Below are 27,127 nucleotides of genomic sequence, written 5' to 3'. Positions count from 1 at the left end.
ACCCACAATATTAACACAACGAAGACACAAACTAGTGCCGGTAATGGAACAACATGCCAGTGATGAATGGGGTTATGGTCATGGACCCTTGCTATCTGTCACAGCTCTGCCAAAATGTTTCATTTCAAATGAATACAAAGATAACTCTTCTGCAACCACTGTCACTGCTGTTTTCGAACAACTCAGCCTCTTTTGTGCTTCTAGTCTTGCACACCAGTCTTCCAATATACACTGTCGCAGAAGAATCCAATTTGTTAGTATTGATTAGTATGTTAATACCATGTAATCAAATAAACTACAATACTGTGTCGCAAAAGTCTACCAGGAGCCATAATTTCTAGCACAGTATTTCATGTCACATTTTTCAATCCTTGAGTCTACGGAAAACTTCAATAGGTTAACGTAACGTTATTCAGCAGGTTTCATTCGACTTTGTGAAAATCAGTTCATTATCTTGGGTGATGCAACCATTTGGCTGTAGCTGTACTATGAGAAAGCAAACACGCTGCCAGGGGTCTTCTACAGCCTTGTTAACAGGCTGAATTATAACAAAAAACAACAGAAAGAAAAAGCCAGGCAAGGGCATCAACAACCGAGAAGATTTTCTTGGGAAACTCAAGTCAAATCAGTAGCTGTGCTGCTGTGTTATGAACCGTGAGCACAATATTATCTCTGAAAGCACAACATGTATAGCAAGACTTACAGCTGTATGATATAGTAACCATGTAAACAGTAATATGTTTCAAAGCGTATGTTACATTTTGTTTACTATGCATTAAAAGACCACCGGACTCAAAATGAACGCATGATGAGCCTTGTTTGACAGCTACATAATTGAGGTGCATGTTTGTTAAATGAATAATAAGATCAATCCGTACTTAAATGTCGTAATTCCATATATATTCTACCATGCCAATTGTATACAGCCCTATTATAATACTGAATGTAAAAAAAAAAAAAAAAGTTAAATAGAAAGCTGACTATAAAACGCTACGATAAATACTTTTTTTTAAATTGAAATAGCATAATCGTTTAACAGCCTTCATATATATATATATATTTTACAAAACAAAGACAAAAAAAAAAGGTATGATGTTGTTTTATGTTCAGGACGTGAGCTGCCACTGTGTCTGTTTAAAGGTGGAGATGCTATTGAGAGGTACAGTCACTGCCAGAATCGCTTCACCCACAGATACTGTACATTGCTTCAGCAGTGCTTTTGCTGGCTGCCGGTGTAAATGAACACCACTTCAGTCAAGGAAACGAGGTTCGTTCTGGCTTCATTCAACTTCCACATTATGGCATAACTTATTTCCATAACGTTGCCCTTGGCAGACTGATGTGCTATTAACTGGTTTTGCTCCTGGCTCAGTACTGTATAATCTTAGTTGAAAAGTGAAAAAGCTTGCAAGGTCATGGAATACATGGATTTGCACATACAACATGATGAAACAACAGCATGAAATGTTGAAACACTGAGACAGAAAAAAAAACGAGCTCTGCGACAACAGCAAAGACACATTAATAAACCGCAGGAGCTCAGCTGAGCAACCCCCCATTCCCCCATCCTGAAATCCTCAGTAAACAGCGCTTTTGGCAACTGGTTCCTCATAATTTGTGTGCCACACATGCAACAAAACATGCCCTGGGCATATCTGAGAGGAAGTACAAAAAAAAAAAAAAAACTTCCCACAGCAAACAAAACAAAATCAAAATTTCACTGCCATCAGACCAACTCCCACACACAGCCATCCTGCTGTCAATAAACAACCCCTTGTTTTTTATGCAGATTTCAGACAGCTTGCCCTATCCGGGGGACAATTTGCCATTCAGCGCACAGTTTCTCTGGATGAAGAATGACTTTGAAATCTGGCCCTGTTCCACACGACGCTCATGCACACAGTGGGCTGGTGTGGCTCCGGGACTTTCCCTCGGAGGGGAATGTTTGCTCAGAGGATATTTCCTGAAGGATAAACCTTTCTAGCTTGGAGCTGGCTCAAAGCTGACAGATTCTAAAGGGACATGTTGTATTGGTTCCTAATGACTTACAGTGGACCTTAAAAATAACTAGCTTCAAATGTCACTTCACAGATGTATGTAACACAGGCTAGATCAGCAGCTGGTCCTGGCTCTTACTTTTACAAAGGCCTTTTGATCTCGCCTATCTTGCCTATATCTCTGACAGGCAGCTAGACCTGAAGAGCAGCTTCTGAAATCAGTATTTGAGTAATTGTAATAATATCATGAAAAAGGGGCAGTAGGGAAAAAAAAAAACAGATACAATTATATTTGAAGCTAGGTGTCCATTAACAATGTAATTTAACCTGTAAGGATATAATGAATGACCTCTATGTATCCAAATCACTTCCAAAGTGAATGTCATAAATCTACTACATTGGGGGCTTTAATCAGAAGGGAAATGTGATTTCAAACAGAAAACACAAGTGACTCTGCTTTTACATTGTTAATATTTCTCTTTTATCATTAATATAGGCTCTTATCAAAGTAAAGTGCCTAAAAGTATGTAAAAATGCAAAGGATGGACATTTTAATGGTTTTAAACACAACCCCAAATGTCTTCAACTGGTTAACTGCAACAGCAGGAACAGGAAACAGCAGCGGCACTTCAGATAACTGGGCACACCTGTACAAAGATGATCCACATGGTAACATGGTAACTGCTGGTGTAAATGGCCTGTGTCACGGTGGTACCATGTCATTACACCAGGCCCGCTCATGTAATAACACAGTAATTACAACACAGTCATTGGTCGTTACCCAGTCACTTATTACACTATATCACTATTTATAACCAAAGTGCTACTGAAAAGGTGAACTCTGTATCTTGATAATAACGAACATATTACAGCTCAGTTAGTAGTCCCTGTTTGTACTTATTTCCCTATTGGTCTTAATGGCAGGTTGTGGCTAATAAGGACAAGCCCAGGGTTTTTAAACAGGGTTGAATCACAATGGGATTAATGGCGTATTCACAAACCTTGAAGGACTGCTTTAAGGAATGTTTTGTTGAGTTTTTAAAGCTTATTTTTATTTCTTAAATGGAGTTTGTGGTTCTGGCTTCTCAAAGCATTGCTTAACCTATCAACAAGCAGCCCCTCAAAAGCATTCCTTTAAAACAGTCCTTTACGTTTTGTGAATCAGTGTTACACAACACCGAATTTAGGCCGCCACAGAATAAAATGATAGGGTTTGCATGCAGGATCCAGGCTGATCCATCAAAACATGGACGGGCTAATTAGAATCAGGGCAGGGCATAAATCTTACCCCTCGTTTCCATTCTCTGTAAATCTCAGATGTGCAGTTTCCAAAGAAACACATGAAATCGCAAACATGTATTTTCATTTTAAAATATCTGGTACTGCACTCTGTTTGTTAGCCTTGCCTTTCAAGAAATCAGTTTTGCTTGCACTTCCTAGGTGAGCAGTCTTCTGGGTCAAGCATCTTACTGGCTGCGAAGCATGTCAGTCATTAGGAGAAGCAGCTGATTGGTTACTGCTGAAAGTGCAAGACTAACCGACAGCAAGGCCTGCAGTCCGAGATTTTTTTAACCCAGTGTGGTACCAGATACCAAGTATTTCAATAGTAAATACATCTTTGCCGAAACTCATATCTGAGAACTACATAGTCAACAGATGTGCAACATTCTGGGCATTTCTTTGAAGTCCCTGACCACTCATCTCGCGTAGTATGTATTTGCAGAACTAACTTTACACGACTTTCATATAAATATTTTTAAAAGTGGTTGTTGCACCTCCAACCACACACATGCCCCCCACCCAACCACTAACTCACCCTCTAACTCACCCACTCCCCCCCTTCCCTCCTTCCCAACCCAAAGCAGAAGTGATTAGTATGAGCGCTGTTAGCAAGACACACACAGACCAAAGCTAAGCGAAAGGTTACAAAATAATGAGCAGTATTTCCCTTTGGAAGCCCTTGCTAATGGATACAGCTGACACAGTATCCAGACCTCACACGCAGCAGGATACACCCAGTGCCCTTTCCATGCACACCAGGAGCACAGGCTATCCTTTTGGAAAAGCACGGTAACAGTTATGAATGCAAACGGCTCCGAAACTGCTCATTATTTCAGCTTGAGTAAGACCGGGCTGAACAATGCAGGCAGACATAAAATGCAGAAATGCTGATGGAGTTATAAATTATAGATATGAAGACAAAACATGTGACATCTGAAAACAATGGGACACTGGAGTGATTTGAGCATGCTGAGGGCGTTTATTCCTTAGGATGATCTTGATATGATTAAGCTTGATGGCCCATGCTTCTATTTGTCACCCCCCCATAGATTTCTATAAATATCCTAGTTTCATTGTCATCTTTAATACATCTGGTAGGGTTGGAAGGGTCAACTACATTGTGATCATGCAACATTGTGACTAATGACTATATCAAACCGAACCCTGATAAGATCACAACTTTTGGTCAACTTCTGTTCTTTCTTTTAATGCATTATGTGTTAAAGGTTGAGAATTGAGAGGGGATGCATAGATATATACATAGATGTCGTTACAATTTGGTCCACTCTCAATCATCTGATTCTATCAGGGTTATTCATTTTTACTGTACCTGCAACTGTTATGATTTCATACCTGATAAATCCTGTTTGAGGTATACTGTAAAAAGGGAAAAACCAAGGTATGAAATGGCGAAAAGATATTCCCATCCCCTGTCCTGTTTCTAAAAAAATAAACATTACACTCTTTTTAAGCTGCTGACATTTTACTTTAGGTGGCCTGATAATATTTAGAACGAGGAATCTGTGAGGTTAAGACTACAGAAATTCTGTTACTGACCACAAGGAATGTATCATTTGTTCCCTGATGATAGCTTGCTTCCTGGGAAAGGTTCTAAGCGCTGGTTCTAAACGCATGTCTGGGAGTTCTACTCGGAATGACTCGTACCTGCTCTCCTTCTGTGAAGATTCTGCTGGCAGAACTCCACACGATAGAGGGGGTGGGGTCCCCAATGGCTTCGCAGGTCAGTGTGATCTGCTCCTCAAGCTCCAAAGCAGTCTTGTTTTCTACGTAGGTGATTTTCGGTTTCACTGGAACACACAACAACAGCATGGAACTGATTTAGAAATGGACCTTCCCAGCCAGAACAATGAAATAATGTTGATTTGCTAATGATGGTTTGTAAAAAAGATTTGGTCCCAGTTGAAAGCATAAAATAAGGCCAGATTAAAGTCTGTTCTGTAGGGTTTAGTGTCCATCTGTCTGTATGAAAGAGAGAAACACATGACTCTACTCTCAGGAACAGACAGGGTGTGATCACAATGAAATCTCAGAAGTGGGATCTATTCACAAAACGTTTCTTGTAAGTGTCTGTAAATAGGACACGTTTTTTCAAATACATCCACTGTATTTCATTTGTATTTGTTTACCAAAGACGTTCAGGCTGAACTCCTGCTCCGTCTCCCCAGCTTTGTTCTTTGCTATGCAGGTGTACTCTCCCTGATCCTCCTTCTTAACATTCAGGATTGTCATCTGGGAGCCGTCTTCCATAAAGCTGTACTTGTCAGATTCTTCAAGAACATTCTTCACCCTAAAGAGAGAGAGAGAGGGGGAGAGAGAGAGAGAGAGAGAGAGAGAGAGAGAGAGAGAGAGAGAGAGGAGAGAGGGGAGAGAGAGAGAGAGAGGAGAGGGGAGAGAGAGAGAGGGGAGAGAGATGGGGAGAGAGACAGAGAGAGAGGAGAGAGGATAGAGAGGAGAGGGGAGAGAGAGAGGGGAGGGAGAGGAGAGAGGGGAGAGAGAGAGGGGAGGGAGAGGAGAGAGGGGAGAGAGAGAGGGGAGAGAGAGAGAGGAGAGAGGAGAGAGAGAGGAGAGAGAGAGAGAGAGAGAGAGAGAGAGAGAGAGAGAGAGAGAGAGAGAGAGAGATTAATTACATAACCATAAATTCATCAGCTCGGATCATAAGACTTATGCACGCAAAAGATCAATATAAGAGGATTCTATGTTTACTAAAGAAGGGACTCAACACTTAGTGCGAGTTACAAATTGTTTTTGCTAAAATCTGAAAGTGCTGCTGAGACACTCAATATGCTTAAGTGTGCGCCGTTTATTTTCCAAAAGGAAAAGCAGGTGCATGAAGGAGGCTATACAAAAAAGCTGCATTTACAAATGAATGCTGCAAATTCTATAGACACAGATGCTTTTGAGAGCTGTGTGCAGTTACATTCAGAGTCTGGAAGCATCAGATTCAACCATTATAAAGATCATTCCAGGGACAATTTCTGGTGCTAGTCCTTCTTTATCAAAGTATACAGCGGCAGAGGCCAATTTGGGATAACACAGGTCAACATTAAATATTTATGACATATACAGTATGTCATACTATGAAAATCACCCAGCATCGGCACATACCATTGTTGCCCCAGAGTTTAAACCACTGCACTGTCACTGCAGACCGTGGAGTAAGCATCTGCACTGCAGAGTCTTACCTGGCCCAAGACACAGCAGGTTCTGGGAATCCGTCTGCATCGCAGACCAGAGTCACAGATTGACCGATATCAGAAGTAGCGTTCAGTTCAGTCTGTCTGGTTCGGATGGCCGGGGGGACTGGAACACAAAGAAAAACAAACACTTTCTAGTTCAATACGTTTAGTTTTTTTGTTAACTACACTTTATCCTGTTTGATAGAAGTACAGGTAATAGGGGACCCCACATAGTGATTCAATTCAAGACTCAGGTGGAGTCCTCTTATCTGTAACGGTGGCGGCAGTGAACTTACGCAGCTACGATTGACAAATGTTCTGTTAACAAGTTTGGAAAAGGACCACAGGGCAGGTATGAAGACGGCAACAGATATATCACAATGCCAAGCACCCTGAGACCAACAGAAAATGCAGAAGAGAGCAGGAAATAGACACGGCTACATGAACACGGGTTCAAAGAAAGAGACTCAAGAGACAACACCAGGAATGAACAGGGCAGCAAGTTAGGCAAGCATCACCGAGGCACAGAACTTGAAAGCTGCAGCACAAAGCTGACTGCCGTGGGAATGCTGTCATGCTAAGGGAAGGGAAAAAGATTATTTCCAGACATAGTATCACACCACAAACATACCTAAAATAAGAAGCAGAGATATCAATATATATATCACATGCTCAGCAAATAGCTGAACGCCTACAACCATCACCCCACTAAAGCTGCATTTAGAAATATCTGCAGTCTTAACCAGGATGTCAAAGCTGTCACTGTGGAGAACCGAGGTGGAAAAAACGCAGGGGTTGAATCTGTGGTACTGCTGGAAATGGAGGAGAGGAAATGTGGATTTGAAGCTGATAGGATGCCAGACTGGACTCCAGATGCCTTCTTCCTTGATTCTCTGCACTCCCCTTGTTTACCGCTGAGCGGAGATGTAGAAACGACACACTGCAACCCCCCCCTCAGCCCCTCTCCAAATTACCACTGTGACAATTATCCATAATACTGCCATATACTATATAACATTAATTTGGTTCAATTTATAAATAATCCACAATGTTATTAAAAGGTGTGACCACTGTTCTTCTCACAGCCTGGATTTGATTAACAGGTTGGAAACATAAAAAAAGCCAACGGTTTCTCATTTAATGGTTTAATTAAAAAAAAACGTATGATTAGAGCTTGCGGCTTTCATGCTGGTCCCCAGAAATGTAATTTCCTGTTAATTCTTCTGCAGTTTAGAGATTTGTGCTCACTTTGTGACGTTCAAACTGGAATGGACCTCGGTGAGGAATTCTACTGTCTGCCGAGGATTCTACACGTTTGAGGACCAACAAACACTGCAGAATGTTGAGTAGCACCTTACCAAGCAGAGCCCTCCGGACTGGACGGTGCTTACCGTTAACAATGATCTGGATGTCCTTGAAGCTGATCTCTCCGCGAGCCAGGATCCTGCCCTCGCACCTGTAAGTGCCCTCGTCGGACTTCTTGATCCCGCGGATCTGCAGGTAGTTGTTGGAGAGGACGCTGAAACGAACTGAGCAAGAGACAGAAAGGATTGAAACCAAGAACACAGGAGCTGTCAGTAATGGTGACCGCCCGGCCCATCACGGCTCATTTCCTGCTCGTCCATCATTAGGCATTTAATATTCTCTGCACAGAATAGTGCTTCTTTTACCATTTAATTCTTGTAAGCTGTTCCTATAGTGTTTTGTCCTAGGATTACCCTAGTTGACTTTTCAAGTACAGTACCTATTTATCGTTAAAGGAAAACCAAAAAACATATATATATATATATATATATATTTTAAACAAGAAGCAAGACCGTATTTTACTGTCAAGACAAAAAAAGAACTACACTGGTTATTTAACATACAACACGTAGTGTATGTGAAACAGTACCCTCATACAGTTAAGAGTTAACAAGTAGGTTCCAAAAACAAAAGTAGTATACGGGAATGTTTACATCCGTTCTTTTCCAGTGGTTAAAAAGCCACAAAACCGCCACATTCTATTTTAAGACAATGCTTAAATATAAAACTGTTTTGAAAGCCAATCAGTTGGGCGTTTCTTTTTTGTTTTTACAATATTCATCAAGCCGTTTTCCATTAAGTATATGGACTACACAGCGGTATGTCAGGTTTCATTCAAGCAAAATGAGTTACTATAGGGTGATGCGAAACTCTTGGCCACAGCTACTATCGGTTAAACAAATACTGATGCAATCCCTTACTCCCACCCCACTCCTGTTAGCTTTGTCCTCTCTTACCGTCCTTTTTATGGATGATTTCTCGGGATCGGTGCTTCCAGATAACATTAGGAGGGGGCGAGCTGGTAACATCGCAGATTATTACAGCATCATCTCCCTCATTATACTCCTGCGGGGACGGTGCGTTTCTGAAGGTCAGTTTTTCTAAGAAAAAGAATATATACATTTTGAGCACACGATAACCTCTTCGCTGTAACAATTTACACGAGAATGTACAAAACTCAAGCCACAGCACTGTCAAAGGTATTCAAGGCTACCACAGACTGCAACGTAACCTCTCAGGCAGACTTTAACTGGGAAATGCAGCTTTTATATACAACTTAATCCACGTCAGATCTATTTGAAATTACTAAGAAACTTTTGCGTCCAACGATACAATTACTAATTAATATCAGTCCTGATTGACAGCACTAATAGCACCTGACAGGAGCCTTACAGGGAGGTGTCTGTTACACCATGCATGTGGAAGACACTGAGAGGCACTTACGAAAGATCTTCATGTTGACGGTGGCCTGAGACTCATTGCCGTCGAAGGTGGCCACACACTTGTAGGTGCCGGCGTCATCGATGTCCGCACTGTAGACGGTCAGCGTGGACGACAGGTCGTCATTGCGCACCACGGAGATGCGTTGGCCCGTCTCAATCTTGTCTCCGCTCGGAGAGAACCAGGTGATTAGGTCGGCTTCTCCCGTGACTGGGGACAACAGAAGAGCCTGTCAGACTGCTTGCTAAACAGGACACAGATAGTGCAGGGAGATGCATGCACAGGTGTACAATACCAGCCAACAGACTTTTAAAAGAGAAATGACAACTGCACTGGTATCAAAACATTCCATTAAGTAAAAAGAAAAACACTGATTGAAAATACTATTTAACTACAGAAAACTCATAAAACTATGTAGCAGCCTATGGCTTTCTATGTTTTGAAAAGGCTTACGCAGGGTTACCAACAGAAACCCGCAGCTGTAATGACATTACCATGGCGATATGTCATTACTGCCAGACAGTGCAATACTTTGCAATTTACGGTTGTCATTAGCACTTTCATTGCCACCAGTTTCAATGAAAAAAAAAACTGTTGTATGCTTATAGTTCTACCAGAAATCCTACCGCGGCTCTAATTACAAAGAACAGCAGCACTGTAGGAGTTTTGGCAGCACTATAGCCCTGATGTTTTAGGCATTAACAGGGTGTCTCTGCTGAAAATAGCTGGTCTGCTGGTAGACAGTTGAAGCCTGAAACACGCATTAAGTAGTTTCATTCGTTTCAAAGCGTGTGTTGCTGCAGACAGGCAGTTATATGTAGAACCGTACAGTGAAAGGTGAGGTGGGTCTTCTTTCTTAACCCTTTGCGGTCCATTGTCGGACTGGGTCCGACATTGCAATTATTCCTCACAGGTCCTTTGTCGGACTGGGTCCGACATCATTATAGCAACGCAATAAACGGGTGTTTAGTCGTTTTTTCTCTGGAAAAAGCCGAGAAAACCATTCAATTGCCGAGTGGGAGCGACAGGAGCCGAGACAAGTCGAAAAAAAAAAAAAAGGCGTATCTCATGAATAGTCATACATGGTATCAGGTATCAGATAATGGGGCAGTCATAGTAAACAAGCTGGCTGAGTGCGTCAGCGCACAGAGACTATCATGGACATGCTAGAGCTTTGTAGAGCTTTTTTCAGATGTTATAGTAATAAAATAATGACTTGGATCGCATTATTGAGGAGTTTGGTGATAAAACGAGTGATCCGGAGATGATCGATCGGTATGTACGACTATTATTATTATTATTATTTATTTCTTACATTAGTAAACGAAAGGGTGGGGCGGGGCTGGAGATGCCTAGTGAATGCTTTGTTGATATGCAGGGCCATTTAAACCCGTTTGACTGTGAAAAAAAATACTTTTAAACAGCGCGTATAAAATTAACTGCGCGTGTGAAAATTAATTAGACCTGGCGTGCCTGACGCGCGATTAATAAATGGACTGCAAAGGGTTAAAGAGTAAGAAGCCTCCAGTTCATTTATTTTTTGTTGCGTGTGTTTTGTCGTGATGTTTGCAATCGCTCCGAGTGGCTGTAATGCTACAGTGACTACGAGTTCAGAAGGTGCTCTTCAGGTCACTTGCCTAGAGAGTGCACCTGGAAAAACAATATGGTCGTGATGACCACCGGTGAGACCTCACCTGTGCACAGAAAGAATTTGGATTCTCCCACGCTGATCTCCCCCTGAGCTGGAACGATGTCCACTTGCAGAGAGGCTGAAAGACAGAGAGGGATTCAACATTGATTAGTGTGCAAGAGAATACCACCGCCTACCTCAAAGTTAAACCGTACAGGCTTATTCTTAACGTTATATTGGTCTGGGGCTGCACTTACATCACAGTGTGCCACACAAAGCACTCCCTTATAAAACGCAGTACAGGTCATTTCACAGACTTCCCCCATGGTTATGCTTTGCATTTAACATAGATCAGCATGGTCTGCGATGTTGTTTAATATGCTTTACCATACCTCTCTGGGCTTTCCATCACTGTGCTTTAGCACATTTTGCTATGCTTTCACTGCGGGAACACTTTGTAAAGGCTGTACTTCCTTTAATTCCCAGAAGCACTTGCTCATATTACAAAATAAATATAAAAAAAAGATCATGCACATGGATGTGTTTGTAAGCAGTGCGTATTCTTTACCTGCTCTTTATTGATTTACTGACTTTAAGAAACGGGTTGGAACAAAGTCTTGCAATGTAACGGACCAACGAGACGAGGTAGCCTATACTTTCACTACAGGACACGTCTGACTGAACAGATACAGATGTGAGTTTATTTATATTCACATTCATCTGCTCTTCTAATCCCCCTCAGAACAGATGCAGAGGTTCAGAAATGTTTATTTATGAGTTACAGAGTGAAGCCGGTTAGGAGATACTTCTTGACAAGTTAAGTGGTTTTAATTTCTCTGTGCACCGCAGCCGGCCTCATCAGCCACTTAGTTCTGTAAAAGGGTTCGTTTCTGAGTTTTCTATTGTAGCATCCATATTCCATTAAAGCCGCTGGGAGTAATGGTAATGCAGCCAGTCAGGCATGTCAGGTCCCTGCATAGTAAGAGGCTTCATTTGTGTCCTTATAAAACAGCTACTGATATTAAATCGCGTTGGCTTACACTTGTTTAAAAGTCATAGTTTTCTATTCAGGTAATGGCTGCATCTGTGGCTGCGCGCTGCAGGGATAGAATCACTGTCCAGGTGACTGTACTGCAGGTATCACATTCCTGGTGTACCTCTAAGTATAAGTTAATTGCATTTTTTAAGTTGACCAAAATCCACCCTGTCAGAATACACTTTAGAATTCTCCTCACGATAGCTGTCCCTCTACACTACTTGGATAGACAGAGCAGTCAATTTATTTAATACCATTATTTTCATAATAATGGAGTCTCGGGGGGGACAGAGATACAAGCTACACAAATCAGTGTTAAAGGATACAGCCTGCATGGAATGAGGGAGAGGGGGAGAGAGAGGGAGCAGTTTGTGTGAAGCTGCTGTACTGCTCACAGTACAAGTAACGTCTCAACCAAGGAGAACCACTTTAGTAGTCGCATGAAGTAAAGTTACATACACTGCCCTCCAAGTGATCAACGCAGCTTTAACAGGTCTCTGTTTTCTAGTAATAATTACAAGTCTGTTGTAAAATGTGTATTGCGTGTGTCTTTGAATGAGGCTGTAGTGTTTGGTTTTATGACAAAGAAATGTAAATTGAAGACGCACTCGGTGGGGCCTAGTGGTCTAAACAGAGGTCTTGACCCAGTCCTTTCGAGGACAGCATCACAAAACCACCACCACACAACTGGGCTCATCTGTGAGTCTCTGCTTAGGAAAGGCCCAGGACTGAATACATCGGTGGAGCTTTGAGAGAAACCCATAAACCTGTGCTATTGGTACTCTACCTCACCCTTTATGACTGTCTTTACAAAAAAAAAACAAGGACAGAAATATACCCTTACCTCTCAAAAAAGAACACAAGAAAACAAGGCCCAGTGTGCTATGTTTCTGAAGTAATTTACCAGTGCAGCAGGTTGCCATGGAGACCTCATAGTGCAGTCAGAGCTACACACAGGCCTGTTTCTGATTCTCCCTATCTGCAGGACTTGCTGCCATCCCAGCTAAGTGCTGTAATTAGGGCTCTGCTCTGTCAATCACTGAACTATCAATCTCTTTTGAACTTCAATCCCAACAGCAGTGACCCAAAGGCCTTGCAGTTAAATGACACTGCTTAATTACAAAACGCTTTCATTTTTAAATTACTTTCCTTGAAATATACCTGACATTGATAAGTAATGAAAAACTGAATTAGCTCTCTCTCTCTCTCTCACACTTCTTTTTTTTTTTTTTGCTTCTCAAACGCTGCATGAATCAAGCTAAATTACATACTACAGATACTCTGAATTTGCTGTACTTTGTATTATACAAGAAAGCAATTTGATCCAAATTTAGTATTTATTAAACAACTGGTGTATTCAATCGCAGTTGTTTATGTTTTAAATGAAAGATTGGATGTAATCAGGCAGCTGCAGTGACGGGTCTCTGGCCCTGACTCAAGGAATGTGAATAAAGAGGACTGCAGAACAGCAATGTACCTGCCAGGTCTCCCCAGAATTAAAGTGACAGCTGCCCTTTTAAAAAAATAAATCAATGCAAAACACAGAGACTCCGGCTTTGGAGCAGGTCTAGGATCAGCAACCTAAGATACCATGATAAAATTACAAAAGACGAAGAGATAAGTTCAAAGTGACAGTGGTTCTGCAGCTATACAAATTTGAGAGGGAGTAGATCTAAATCCTATTGATTGAATCATGCAAAAGGAAATTGGAAAGGTCGCCGTTTAGATTCCTTTTAAGCAAGAGCTCAACCCTGCTGCAACTCAGGACAGGAGACAAGCGGTAAGGCATGTTCCTAACAGTGCGCATTCTGGATATGTTCAGTACTTTGTTAAGAAAGTTCAACGTTGTCAAAGCTGAATTGTGGATAAATATTTTGTACTGTGATTCTTTTTAATAGATCAAAACTACTGTTTTTTTGTGTTTCGCTGCAGCTGGCAAAATCGTTAATGGAAGTTTGACACTGGGGATCATCAGCAGAAGCACTGCTCCCTGCCTGGGAGGAGAATGGAAGTCATTTGTGCCTCTGCAGCTTTTCTCAATTGTTTGCTTGTTTACTTGGGAGCTCCAAAGGGGGTCTCTGATAACAACTGTGCAATCTAGCAAGCCGCAGCAATTAACTACCTTCAGATTTAACTGCAGCGATTAGTTTCGCAATCTAATGACGCACGTTTGTATTGTCCGTATCTTTCCTGATATTTACAAAATGCAGCCGGGAGCAACAGTAGCAGTGCGGACGTTTTTTCCTAGGGTTCTGTAAAGGGTTCAGGGAATTTAAGATCGTGCACTGAATCAGCCAGGAAAAGAACTTCATCTGCAGACCACTGACAGAACTAGCACTGTGGCCCTGATGCACACTGATGTGAATACAACAAGTCAGCATTACCACCCAGTTAACATTGTCTCTGTACAATACCATTGCGCTGCCATTGGTGTGACACTTGTGTGCTATTGAATATCGACTGGTAATGACATGACTATTTCATTTGGTTTTTTTTTGGTTCATGGAAATTGAAACTGCATAGATGTATCATGCTGTGTCGCCCTATCGCTCGATTATCGTGCCATAGGCCTAATTTGCACGCACGGTGTATACAAAAAAAGAATATCCACATCGCACACAGTGCTGTTCTGTTTTTTACCTCACACCTACAGCGCCAGAGCTGAGGGTTATAGTACATTCAGAAAGGGGCTTACAGTATGTCATGTGTTTTGCGTACTGTATCGACTGAGGGCCAGTCCTCAGAACTGCGAAGCGTTCTGTATCGTTCAGTATCTGGGAGCCTCAGCAGTGGGAAGGATTTTTGCTCTGAAGCAAGCCCGACCACAAGCTTTCCTTCACATGCATGCCCACACCCGCACTGCCGTGCCCACGGTACCCAACCACAGGCAGCTACAAAATCCAGCCCCGCTTATGAGAAGGGTATAAAAACCGCAATCAACTCCAGATTTTGAAAAATCAAACACTCTTTAATTTTACACTTCAGTATCTCCCTGGAGAAAATAAAAGAGCTAAATGTGCTTGCACCATACTGATCCGAATTGTTAACCTTCATTAATTGTGGCAGAACGTTACGTTACTGCCCCCAGAAGACATGTAAAGTGCACATCTTAAACACCTTTAACATTATCCAGTTCATTTACCAAAGTAACTACTTGGTTGCTGTTTTCCAGCGTTTGGAGAGATGTTTTATTTAGTCCTTGCCAGGGCTTTCAAGTATGACATCAAAGACAGGACCTCCAAGCCTCACGTCTCCCTTCCGAGTGTGTTACAGTGGTTAACAGAAATATAAAGGCAACAGCCACGAGGTCACTGCTTCGCTTTAAAAACCTTGGCGAGTAACTGGACACGTTTTTTAATCCTATTGAAAACAAGAGCCACACTAGGGTTACAGTGCACACTGCCAAGGAACAAGAAAACAATAGTGTGCCGTCCTGACCCTGCGTGTGCTTTTGATCAGTGCTGGGATGGCATGCTTTTGGTGTTACTAGGGATTCTGTTGGTTTCTAATGCATCTACTCACGTATAGGGTCAGGTAGCTCGGTGCTGTAACAGAGTGCAGGATCACTGTGGTTTTATTTCAGTCCAAGGTTGGTTTGTCAACAGAGCTACTGAGATGTGATAGCCTTGTGAATGCTGCATCACACATCTGTTATTACAGGACACAGGCTCAAGCACAGGATCTGTTGGTTAACACAGCTTTCAAGGGTAAAGGGATTAAACGAGGGCGTGATCTTCACCCTCAGTCTAGAATGATTACACAAATATACGAGGCAAAAACATATAACTGTGCTCTCAACTGCTGACTGTGGTGATGAAACGTTTTTGAATCTAACACATCTGACTCAGACAAGCTCAAAACAAACAGAGCTCCCTGTCGCTCTTTCACTATTTATCAGAAGCTGATCCCTTAATAGCACCAAACATGAGGCTTGATAAGCCAACCAGTGATTTATACAGCGTTACGGCATCGAATTGTCAGACTGCATATACTAGGACTATGAATAGGTCATAAATCAACAGCACAAAGCAAGAGGGGCTCATTGTGAAAAGATGCGTGCGTGTGTGTGTATATATATATATATATACACACACACACACACACACAGGCACACACTGGAACCAACCTATATGTATTTATATACTAAGTGGTATTTTATTAGAAAAGCCAAATATATAAAGATATGCCAGTATAATATACTGACTATAGTATCATTTTATTCTCTCTTAAGACAATTTGACATCCATGCTGCCCAGATTATACACTGTTCTGATTGGCCACAATTAGCCTCTTTGTGATTTATTTTTGATCAGTCCTCTGTGGAGCTCTGTGACGGTACGGGAGCTAGCATATCTATCTATTTGTTACTAAAATTAAATCACCTCCCATTTAATTAAGCCCAAATAGGGTTAACAAACTCAATTATATGGGTTTGGTGCCACTGCCGTAGATGCATGTATCACAGAAGAAACGTATTTAAATGCAGGCCTTGTCCTTGAGTTGGCAGTTAATGTTATGAGCAACAAACCCAACATATGTTCTTCCTCTTTCAACATATGCTCCTTCTGAATGTAACTGGAGTGTTGTTCGGAATTCTTAATACACTCTGTGGCCTGTAATTCATTTTCTAGAACTTCCATCTTTCATTTATAATTATTAGAACGAGAGCCGGTCGCTTCCAAGTAAAATAGTTCTTCTGTTGCTTATTGTTTCAACATGAAAAGAAAATCTATGGAATTTTTTTATTTTTTTTAAAGATTGAAGTCAGTTCAAGGTAACCCAGCAGGGAGTTAAAATATACAGCTGGTTCCTGTTTTTAAATGCTAACTGTGTGCTTTGTTGTGAAAAACTGTTATTATATTATTACTGTATTATTCTCAAAAAAAAAAAAACTGTCTAAGGAAAACGTTTACAAAGACAAGACCGCTTTTCTCAATTGCATATCAATAATTTTAGCACACCTACAAATGAAGATACTGTAAATCTAAATGCAAGACATGGGAGATTAAATATTAATAATTTGCATTACTACTGTATACACTAGCAAGGTGAGTTCGTAACATTGACGAAAGACTACTAAAGCTTTGTCGGTTGATTTTTAGTAGAGATATCTTTCTCTTTTGTGAAACACTTGCAATAGTATGCAATTGTGTAAAACAGCCCCACCCATCCATACTGTAAGACCATGCGTCTATTTATGAGATTCTACAGTAATTGTTGTTAGTTAGTTATCAAAGGCTGTTGACTACTTACTGTAGCAGACTCAATACGAGAGACCAAAGTTTTGGTCTTCTCTGTGGGTGACTCAAATGCCTCGATTCCCTGGGTAATTTGAAGCTTCTGTTGTTCTGCAATTTACAGCAGGAGCACTTTGCTCCACAATCTAAAATGTAATTGCAAAGCATTCCTTGCGAGTAACTCTTTGATCTAAACAAGTCACAGCTTATTAGCATTGTTGCAACTGCAAATTAGTTCTTATTATTTTAATTGCATTTACACATGGGTGCAAAGCATTCGGATCTCATTTCACACACTGGTTCAACCCACAATGTTTGACAGCTTGCAGGCCGATCGCTGGACAACAAAGTCTTCGAAGCTATCTGCTCCTGCCTGCCTCCCAGACTGTGCTGTTCATCATTAGAAAAGTTTAAAGTAGTCAATAAGCTTCATTTGAGGAGCTGGTCTGCTAGATGATGGAGCGGTCAATAACATTCACCTGTTGTCTACACTACAGCTCATGGGAAATAATGTCTTGTTCTTTGAGACGCACGGAGACGTTAAGAGCAAAAGGACCTCAGCAAGGACACCCGGGTAACGAACTTGCAAGCAGGGTTTATGTATGTGAGCCGTACCTGCTACAGAGGTCAGAGGTACAAGAACTGACTGAGAAGAAGACACCATACCAACCAAAAAGGGAACTCTGCAGCTCGCTACTGGATGTTTACGCAGGGACTACGAAGCAATTCATTTCTTAAAGCCTAATTCAAGCCCAAGCCACTAAATGATCCTTCAGAGTCCCTCAGCACATTGTCAGTGACACCGTTCAGGGAGACCCAGGTTAACTGCCCACTGCTATATCCACACAAAGCCCAGTTGTGAACTGCTGAAGGACGCTGGTGTTACTCAAGCTTATACCTGATGTATAACCAATGCTTGCTACAATACCTCAAATCAACACCCTTAACCTTGTAAAGAAACGACCAGAATGATTCAATTGGGGGGGGGGGGGGGGGGGGGGCACCGCTGACTGTTTAGAATAACAAAGTGGCAAGCATGTTTTAGTGCATGTGTTCCTACAGTAAACTACATCTGGGGAATGTATACAAACTGGAATGTCAACAAGGTCGGTGACGCTCAGCGAAGTCTAAAGAATGATGTAAACAGACACAAAGGAGTCATATTTTATAATGACTACAGGGCATTGCAGTTTTAGCATGCCCTCTGCTCATTATGAGAGGGGAAATACTGCAGCTCACTGCAGAGCTCTTCTAACTGTAATTTGGCAGCTTTTCTTGTTAAATATGATATGCATTTTCACACCGGTTTGGAGGTTGGTGCTATGCAGAAACACTGTAACATTTAGAGTTTTTGCACACAGCACAGCAATAAAGCTCAATGTGGAAGGATCTCTAAAGAGCTGGAAATATTTTGATAAATCCATACTGCATTTTTTTAGCCTCATATTGCTACATTTAGAAAACCCTGACTAAATTCCATTAAGTCATACCTTCTATTTTAATGGCACTTACTAACTACAGTTATAAAATAAATATAAAGCCAGAGACATGATACTGTACCATGAGGAACTGAACCAAACTGCAAATTGGTTTTTATTATATTGAGGTCAGGTTATCACAGCAGTGACTCTTCCAGCTCAGGAATATTGATTTCATCCTAATGTTCTCTTAGGGTGGCTCTTCATCTGCGCTGTTTCTTAATGGCAATCCCACTTAAACGAAACTGCAGATCCTCCTGTTCAGCTTTCATGAGAAACTGCCACTCAAACTGAAACCTTGTACAGTACGGTTTCTGTCATCGGGGGGGGGGAACTATATGGGCTCAAACCACTATTCATTCGTCATTTCCTTTTTTCCACCTTTAAGGTAACGAGATTGTAAAACCTGCAGCAAATTCAGATCAAACACTGCCTCTGTCGCTGGCGTTTATGAAAACACATAAAGCTGACCGTCCCCAAGCTGGGAATTTACATGACAGTACACAGGAGCTTTCCTGGTAAACAAACAGACAGTGCCATCTGCTCTACCTAGGGAGGCTTCATTTTCCCGCCCAGCGTGATACAGATTCCGACGGGGCACTTCAAAGGGGGCACGGCCTGCTGCTGTAAAAAACATGCTCACAGCTTGTTTTAAGGGCTGCAGAATTCCATCTGGCTTGAGATTCCCCTGCACTGAATGAGATGTCAGGCCTGAAATAATCACAGACAACCGTGACGAAAATGTCTTTTTCAAAACAAAAAAAAAAAAAAAAAAACCCAAAATACATATTTCTTTTTTAACACAGTTTTGCGACTGAAGGAAAACCACATGGTTTCTTAGACTTCTTCTACTAGCCCTTCTTTTCCAGGTAAGCACAAGGGCAGTCCGACCATCGTTTTCTGCAGTTACTTGTGGAACTTGAGGAGGTATAATGTAAAAAGTACACAAAGGCCTCTGAGGCAATTTTGATATTTGCGTTGCTAGGGATACCAGTGCTGATCTTTTGGCTAACAACAGGGGGCCCTAAAAAGATTAGGCTTTATCCTTGACTTCTGTAAAGCGTTATACATATCAAGAGGCAGCTGCTAAAAGAGGAACCGATTCTGAACTGTCAGGCCAGGTTTTTTGCTGCAGATTAGCCACATTTTTCCTCAAAGATTTCTGTCTCAAATGTACCTCATGCCTGCAGGGTAGTGGCAGCTGAGTAGAGGTTTTCTTAAGCCATAAGAACTGAAATTGTTCAATGTACTTCAGCTCTACTCCTGAATAAATCAGAAGATCAGACAGTTACAAAGACGCGTATAGCGATAATGGCTTTTACTGGCAATCATTCTTTCTACAGGACTGGTGGGCTGGCAACATTTACCATGCACCCAACCGGCAGGGAAATCTTTTATGAAGAAAAAAAAACACACACACTGTTCCTGTACTTAGTAGCTTTCTTTGCTCCTGTAACATATTTGAAAAAGTATCCTTTTTATTTTTATCATTCAGATAGACTAAGTCAAGAGTAACCCCGGACAGCACTTTGATGGATCTTGTAAGCACCCTTGCCAGTCAGGTCAAAGAATTAACCCTGGTCTCCAGAGTGCTCTTTTTTATGGTCTCTTTTCTTTGCTCCCTCTCCCACCCGGAACGAAGTAAATAAATCTCAGTCTAAAATCACACTTTCACTCTGTGTTCCGTGATCAATTTTCTGCCCTGTGTGCTATTGATTCACTCAGACTTTTACAGCTGTTCCCCGGTCTGATCTCATCCCTCCGCAAACGTTGGCTGTGCTATCAGCGATTGGAAATCGATGACAGAAAATGCATTTGTGCTTCTGCTGCTCACCGGAGGGACAGCTGAGATTGAAATTAAATTAGTAAATAATTATATTTCATTTCATTTTTTTTTTTTTTTTAATTAAATACAAAAGGCCATTTCTGTTCCCTTCTTGGAGCCTAAGAGAACTGACATACAATAACGTGCGGAATAAAAAGTCAAGCAGACAAACGCTTCAGCTAATGCCTTCAGCAGTGTTTTCAGAATCACACAAGTTAAAACACTGATGAAGACATTTGCCAAAGCTTTGCTTACTTGATCTGAGTTTCTTATAGTTCTAGAATGTGGACGGAACTATTCCATTGGAACCCTGGTGTGTTCTCTGTTCCTCTCCCTCCATCTCTCCTGCTTAACGAGCCACAGCAGGACAGAACCCCAGGAACCCCGAGCGGAACAAATCATACAATTATAATATTACCGCAATGCACGACCAGAACTAAATATACAGCCTGATTATTTCATCATCATTTATGGTTTAATGTTTTTATGTCTTTGATGAGAGGTCTCGTAAAAAAAAATTATAGGTCTTAACGGTGTGTTAGGTACAGAAAAGAAAAATCTCTTAAAAAAGGAGGAGTTCTATTTAGTTGGCTGCAAAAAGGGTTAAGGAGCTGATAACTCATTTTCTAATAACCATTTCCTGTGAAATATTTTGCCTTTGCAGTGTCACACGGTGACCGAGCATGAAGATGTATCGCCTCTGTAAATAAACTGCCTTGGTATATCAACAGTACCTCCATTACATATATATATTATTCATTTCAATGTGGTAATATATTGAGATGCATTCTATTGAAAATGAGAAGCACGCTGGTACATCAGCTGAGACTGAACCCAGCAGCATGTAGTGTCTCTATTGTTTTCCATGGACATGCTCTGGGTCTTCATTTCTTTAAGTGGTAACCCAGCTGGCATATCAAAGCAGCCGTCACAATTTCACTGAGTCCACTTTAATCAGATGTGACAACACAATGGAAAGACTTTTCCGCTTTCTAATAACTCATATAAAACAGGGCAGGGAACTGCTGATGACAACTCATGTGCGGAAGTGATGATGGCTCGCCCCCTCACAAACCCGTCATTTCTTTTTGGTTCTCTGAAGAGACCTCTTACTCTTGTCTTTGAAATCCAGGTTGAAGTGCCCTGGATACCACCCTTACTCTGCTGTTTGTGCGTAGCAGGAGCAAGACAAAAGACACAGTGTTAAGTGCTGAGAACAGTACTAGTTTGTATTCCTGAAGGAAATCAAAGCTGTTCTTGTGTCAGACTGGAAGCATCTTTGCATGGCCGCCACCTCATTTAATGGACCCATTTCTCTCCTCTAGTCATCAGAGGCTCCGATAAAATGTTGCCTGACACAAAACGGAATCCATGTTAGTAACACAGTAACAGAAAATGCATATGAAATTCACAGCTTAATTTTCTATACATGTAAAAAAGAACAGTTTTATAAAGACAGTTTTGAAACAATTTTGGAGCAGTCGGTTTGTTCAACGCAACGTCACAAATCTGAACACAGCTCTTTTTAAAGGAGATAAATACAGACACACTATTTTCATCTTGTGCCTGCTTACCCTTAATATAACTGGCTTAAACAATACAATCTTCAAACATGTATAAACCCTTACCCATGATTGTGTGGCAGTCTCGGATTAATCACCAATTGTTATTTTGTTCTTTATTGATTTGCACAGGGACGTGCACAAGACTTAAGTTATATAAACGAAGGTCTTTCAGCCCATTTACTGACATCAAATGAGAAACCTTGCTGATTCTATTAGGATGGATCAAGGAACACCTTCAATGGACAGGAATTGAATAACCTAGCCCTGCAGTGTACATCTAATCTGAACTGGCACTCACTTTTGCTGGAGCAGAGAAGTGTGACTCTATAAACGGTTCTGAAGCACTCCATGTATTTTTGGCTCTGGGGCTGGAAATTGACTTTGCAGATTTTAATGAACAGTTAATGGGCTCCAGGCTCACGCTACGTTTGTTGATAGAATGGACTAACAGAGTTGGTTTGCTGTTGGCAACTGTTGAGATAAGAATGAAATTTAACCACGGTACATTTGCATGACACATTCCGTTTTTTCATGGTTTGCCATGTTTTTAATATGCTATGCTATTCCTCTTTGTGCTCTATCATGCTTGCCCATGTTTTCACTGTGTTTTCTGTACACTGTGCTATTTCCTGCCGAGTTCCCATACCTGAAGCAAACTGGAATCTTAGCCTGAAAGACATAGCAATATGCAGTATGAATTAAACCTTCTAGTGTTGACGGCTGCGAGTCAGTGCCGGGTAGCCTATCAAAACAAATCTCAAAGCTGAAATGAACAGGCTGCTGTCATTTTATTTTATTATTACATTTTTTTTTCCCCTGACAAAGCAATTCAAAGGCAGTCCTTCAGCAAGCATTTAAAACGCAACTTGGTTGATGTGCAGCACGGCACAATGGCCTGCAAGATCGATTGCTTCCACCGTGCCCTGGATCTGCTGAGAAATCTGGAGGGCCGCTACTGGGATTGTGTCAGATCAATAACTCATGACACAAGCCCGACTCCGCGACTGTACAAGGGGGCCGACTGCAAGAAACAGACGGGAAAAAAGAGAAAAGGTTGTGGTTCTCCTTCTTGAGTTCATGTGCATTTTCCTGGGCACGTACATGAGACTCTCAGGGCGATGGAGATGTCTCAATTACCCAGCCGGTGTGCTGTATCGCTCATCTTGCTTGGGTCGCCATACTGTGCAAGGGGGCCCTTCCAGCTCTACAGCCTGTGCCTGTTGCTTAGCAACACTCAAGACTAAACCAGGGCTTCAAATACAGGACCCACAGCAGGGGCTTATGTTAATGGTGATGCCTATGTCTTCTTAAGTACCGTAATGATGCGACAGTGTGTGACCTGTGCGGAACAAACAACAGCAAATACTGATCGCCATGGCTTTTAGTTTGCAAGCCTGTATTAAACATGAGATAATCTCAGCCCTGGTGCACTGTAACGCTTCCCTTGTGCTTTGCTAAACCTCTTCCACTATGCGTTTTGTAATAAGACAGAATCGAATGAAAAAAAAAGGTTTTCTTGTTCACTATGTTTTTTATCAATGAATATATTTACTATTGTGTATAACAAAATGCCTGTGCATCTGAAGGCTTTTGGGAAGAGCCCACGCATGTGTTTGTTTCTTGCTTTTGGATAGTAAATTGATCTCGTGTGTGTCTACTACAAGAAGGTTGTATCTTGTATTACCCCAGTCATGGCACTTTGGTGGAGGTACAGCTACATAGACGGGGTTGTGACTGTCATGTCTCAGTGTTTGGCTAACAACCACACATCTGTGGCTTTCTTAGCCTCAACAGCTCACGGATTTCCTGTGGGTAGTCTGTACGATTGTGAAAACAGATTTAGAATGCAAAACAGTTCATATCCTCCGATGCAATTGCATCTGATAGAAGAAACACGGCTCCAATAATTCTCACCGTAATCACAACACATTGAGATGCAAGCCATCAACTCCAGGATCTATGTATTCATTATAAACCTAATGAAATGGCCGTGTGATTTTAAACACAAAGGCTCCAAGACACATGGCCCATAACCTATAACCAAGTCTGTGTGAAACCAATTCATTTTTAACTGTGTTTTCAATTTCACATTCTGGGGCAAAAACTCCACTGCCACTAACTCTATTAACTAGCAAGTCCTGCACAACAACTGCAGAGGGCAATGCTTTCTTGTGGAGCTCAGTCTAGGCGTGTTCTCATTTGCTTTTTTTTTTTTTTTTTTTTTTTTAACCTAGTTAAATACAGGCATTGATTGTGTCGTTCATTGAATTTGGGTTCAGGAGACTGATTCCCTCACCCTCTGAAACATGCCCTTTGCAAAATCTAAATTCTAAATCCGATGGGCAGTTCTCAAGATACAGCTAAAACATTTATAGCGTGCCACTCACAGACTGGCACCTCCATTTCACCTGGCACAGTAAGGGTTATAAACCACCTCGGAACACCAGCTATGCTGGCAGAACACCTGGACTGCCATCAAAGGACTCGATTTCTCACAATACAAGATTTGAAGAAACCTTTTTTTTTTAATTACCATATCACACATCCCTCAAAAGGACTTTCAAATCCGTTCTCCCTCCACCAGTATAAAGAACCTGTTTTTATTTGTTTTGGCAGTAAATACACACTGCAGACCACTGCTGCTTGTAAAACGTCTGGCTTCACCTCAAAAGAAAGAGAATATGACATAGCCCAATTTAAAAAAAAAATAAAAAATGTGCTGTGAATTAAAGAGCCTTTCTTTTGCGTGTAAGTTTTTTTTCTTCTTTGTTTGTTTTGTTTAATGGTAATTGGGTGACTATAATTTGAAAATCCATTTTCAAACGTACCACGGAGAAAAAAAAAAAAAGTGGGTCCTTTTCAATACCCTCTTTAGAATTGTTCCATTTAACACATTTCTAACCCGCCTCCGCTCTACCGGTTTCTGTAAAGCAGGATGGCACGGCATCATGTATTAAGTTGAGTTCTAAATCTGCCGGGGGGGGGGGGGGGGCTTTAATAGGTGCGGACCAACATGTAGGGGAGGCCCAACAGACTCAAAGTTTAAGTATCCTGAAAAAAGAAAAGCTGTTTTAAAAGATGAAGGTCAGGAAATTGATCCTGCTTTTGTGACGGCTCTTTATACATGACGTATTTGTCATCCAATCGAATCAAATACCATTAGGATTCACAGACATTGTTATTCATGGTAAGTGCCTGTAATTCCTGCTGAATTGAGCTGTACTTACATCCTGGGAATTGGCCACACTTATTAGTACGTGTAACCTTGTCACCGCTTGCTATGCCTCTGGGAGACCACTAAAAACAAGATTGAATTGTTTCTGGTAATATAAGTTGATAAGGTTTCCGCTCCATCCTACATGTATTTTTATAGATGTTGCACATAACGGTTTGTTGAATTTATATAGGTGCCATTTCTCTATAAAACTGCAAGCAGGCAGTGCTGAGACCCCATAAACTTATTATTAAAGTTCACAGGGAAAAATAAAATAAAAGAAGAAATGTCACAGAACATTACTTAAAGCAAACACAAAGTAAGTAAGAAAGACAGATTTTTTATTTTTATTTTTAACATTACTGCTACACTTCATAAACAATTGATTCTTGTTCGTTTTCAGTTTTTTTTTTTTATTATTATTATTTTATTAGTTTTGAAAACAGAATCAGGATACGATGTGCAAAAAACATCACGCTGGAAAATCTCCAAGGAGAGCAAAGAGCTGCCATGTGTCAGACCAATGGTGGAGCTCAACATGTGTTATTCATATTCTACATGAATTGCATCCATATGGTGTGTTGCTCGTGAATCATCCTATGTACAGCTCTGGCCAAAAGTTTTGCTTCACCCTATAGAATTAACACATTGTGCTTCATAAAGTCGAATGAAACCTGCTGAATAAGGTTACATTAACATATTGAATTACACACCGCTTTGTAGTTTTCCATATACTTAACCAAAAAGTGAGAACATTTTAAAAAACAAGAACATTTTCAAAAACTCATGACGGTGCTTTAGTGATTGTGAACTTCTTCTGACCCCTGTTACTCAAGCCTCGAAGGTAGATCAGCACTCACAACAGTGCTTTAGTGATTGTGAACTTCTTCTGACCCCGGTTACTCAAGCCTCAAAGGTAGATCAGCACTCACAACAGTGCTTTAGTGAGTGTGAACTTCTTCTGACCCCTGTTACTCAAGCCTCGAAGGTAGATCAGCACTCACAACAGTGCCTTGTTTATCCCTTAAAACGTCATTCAATGTGCAAAAAAAAAATGAGTTGGTAGAAATACAAAGGAAAGCATTTCTGTTAAAATATATAAGCAGGTTGACTTTGTCTTGATGGCATTAACAGGCCGGTCACAAATAATCACTCTGGTCAAGAGATGCATCATTGATGGGCATTGTGGGTTAAATCGTGATGAAAACAAATACTCCCGGTATGGCTCACTGCGCAGTATGGGGATACTGAACGAGCTCCTTTCGTGGGAAGTGGTTGATTATGTCTAATTGTCAAACCTTAATAACATCCGAGTGACAGATGTTAACGAGCCATTATCTTTCACGGGTCTTTCGGTGTGTTGATGGAAAGCAACTGACATTCCTGAATACGCTGACGAGAGGAGGCCTCGATGAGTCACTGCAGACGGTTCTTAGTCTGAGTACTGGGGTATGTGATTAACTTCAACAAAAAGCCTGATGCTTTATTTTTTAATACATAACAGCTATTTTTTAAACTATAAGAGACAGGGGGTCGTCAGAAAGACTCCTTTGAATTGCAGATGTGCATGGCTTTATTAATCACACGAATGTTGCAGATGTCATCAGTCAGTGAAAAAGCCTGCAGCAGCCCAGTATTCTATAAGGTAGTCTTGGACAATGATAATACTAGGCATGTGCAATGTTCTCATGAGGGATTCAATCCACTTCCACAGTGATAAGATACTCCACACAGTTCAACAAAGAATCTAGAAACCTAGGACTTGAACCCCCCGCCTCTTGGATCCCGGGTGCAAGACCAGCATTTTAGTCCTGCTCTTCCTATAATATTTTATTAATAATAATAATACTAATAATAATAATAATAATAATAACTCCAGCTCTCAGAAACCTTAAACGCCTATTCGCATTAATGGCTCCATT

At 41.1% G+C, this 27,127-nt stretch overlaps 1 protein-coding gene across 9 annotated transcripts in view; it reads right to left on the bottom strand.

Annotated features, from left to right (window-relative positions):
- LOC117397176 (neural cell adhesion molecule 1-like) overlaps positions 1–27,127 on the bottom strand; it is a 160,063-nt gene that overhangs the window by 44,841 nt on the left and 88,095 nt on the right. For 6 of the 9 annotated variants that reach the window (XM_059010167.1, XM_059010170.1, XM_059010168.1 and 3 more), the window contains exons 2-8: positions 10,915–10,989; positions 9,224–9,430; positions 8,737–8,880; positions 7,867–8,004; positions 6,482–6,599; positions 5,426–5,586; positions 4,944–5,086 (exon numbers count right to left, since the gene is read on the bottom strand). In XM_059010167.1, the coding sequence (XP_058866150.1) occupies positions 4,944–5,086; positions 5,426–5,586; positions 6,482–6,599; positions 7,867–8,004; positions 8,737–8,880; positions 9,224–9,430; positions 10,915–10,989 (986 nt within the window). Of the gene's footprint in view, positions 1–4,631; positions 4,656–4,943; positions 5,087–5,425; positions 5,587–6,481; positions 6,600–7,866; positions 8,005–8,736; positions 8,881–9,223; positions 9,431–10,914; positions 10,990–27,127 lie in introns of all 9 variants that reach the window. The other 3 variants (XM_059010165.1, XM_059010166.1, XM_059010169.1) reach the window with 1 other exon arrangement.

Source organism: Acipenser ruthenus, chromosome 40 (assembly GCF_902713425.1).
Source record: "Acipenser ruthenus chromosome 40, fAciRut3.2 maternal haplotype, whole genome shotgun sequence".
Classification (NCBI taxonomy): Eukaryota; Metazoa; Chordata; class Actinopteri; order Acipenseriformes; family Acipenseridae; genus Acipenser; species Acipenser ruthenus.
Note: the sequence above shows the minus strand (reverse complement) of the source record. Positions and strands in the feature narration are given on the sequence as shown.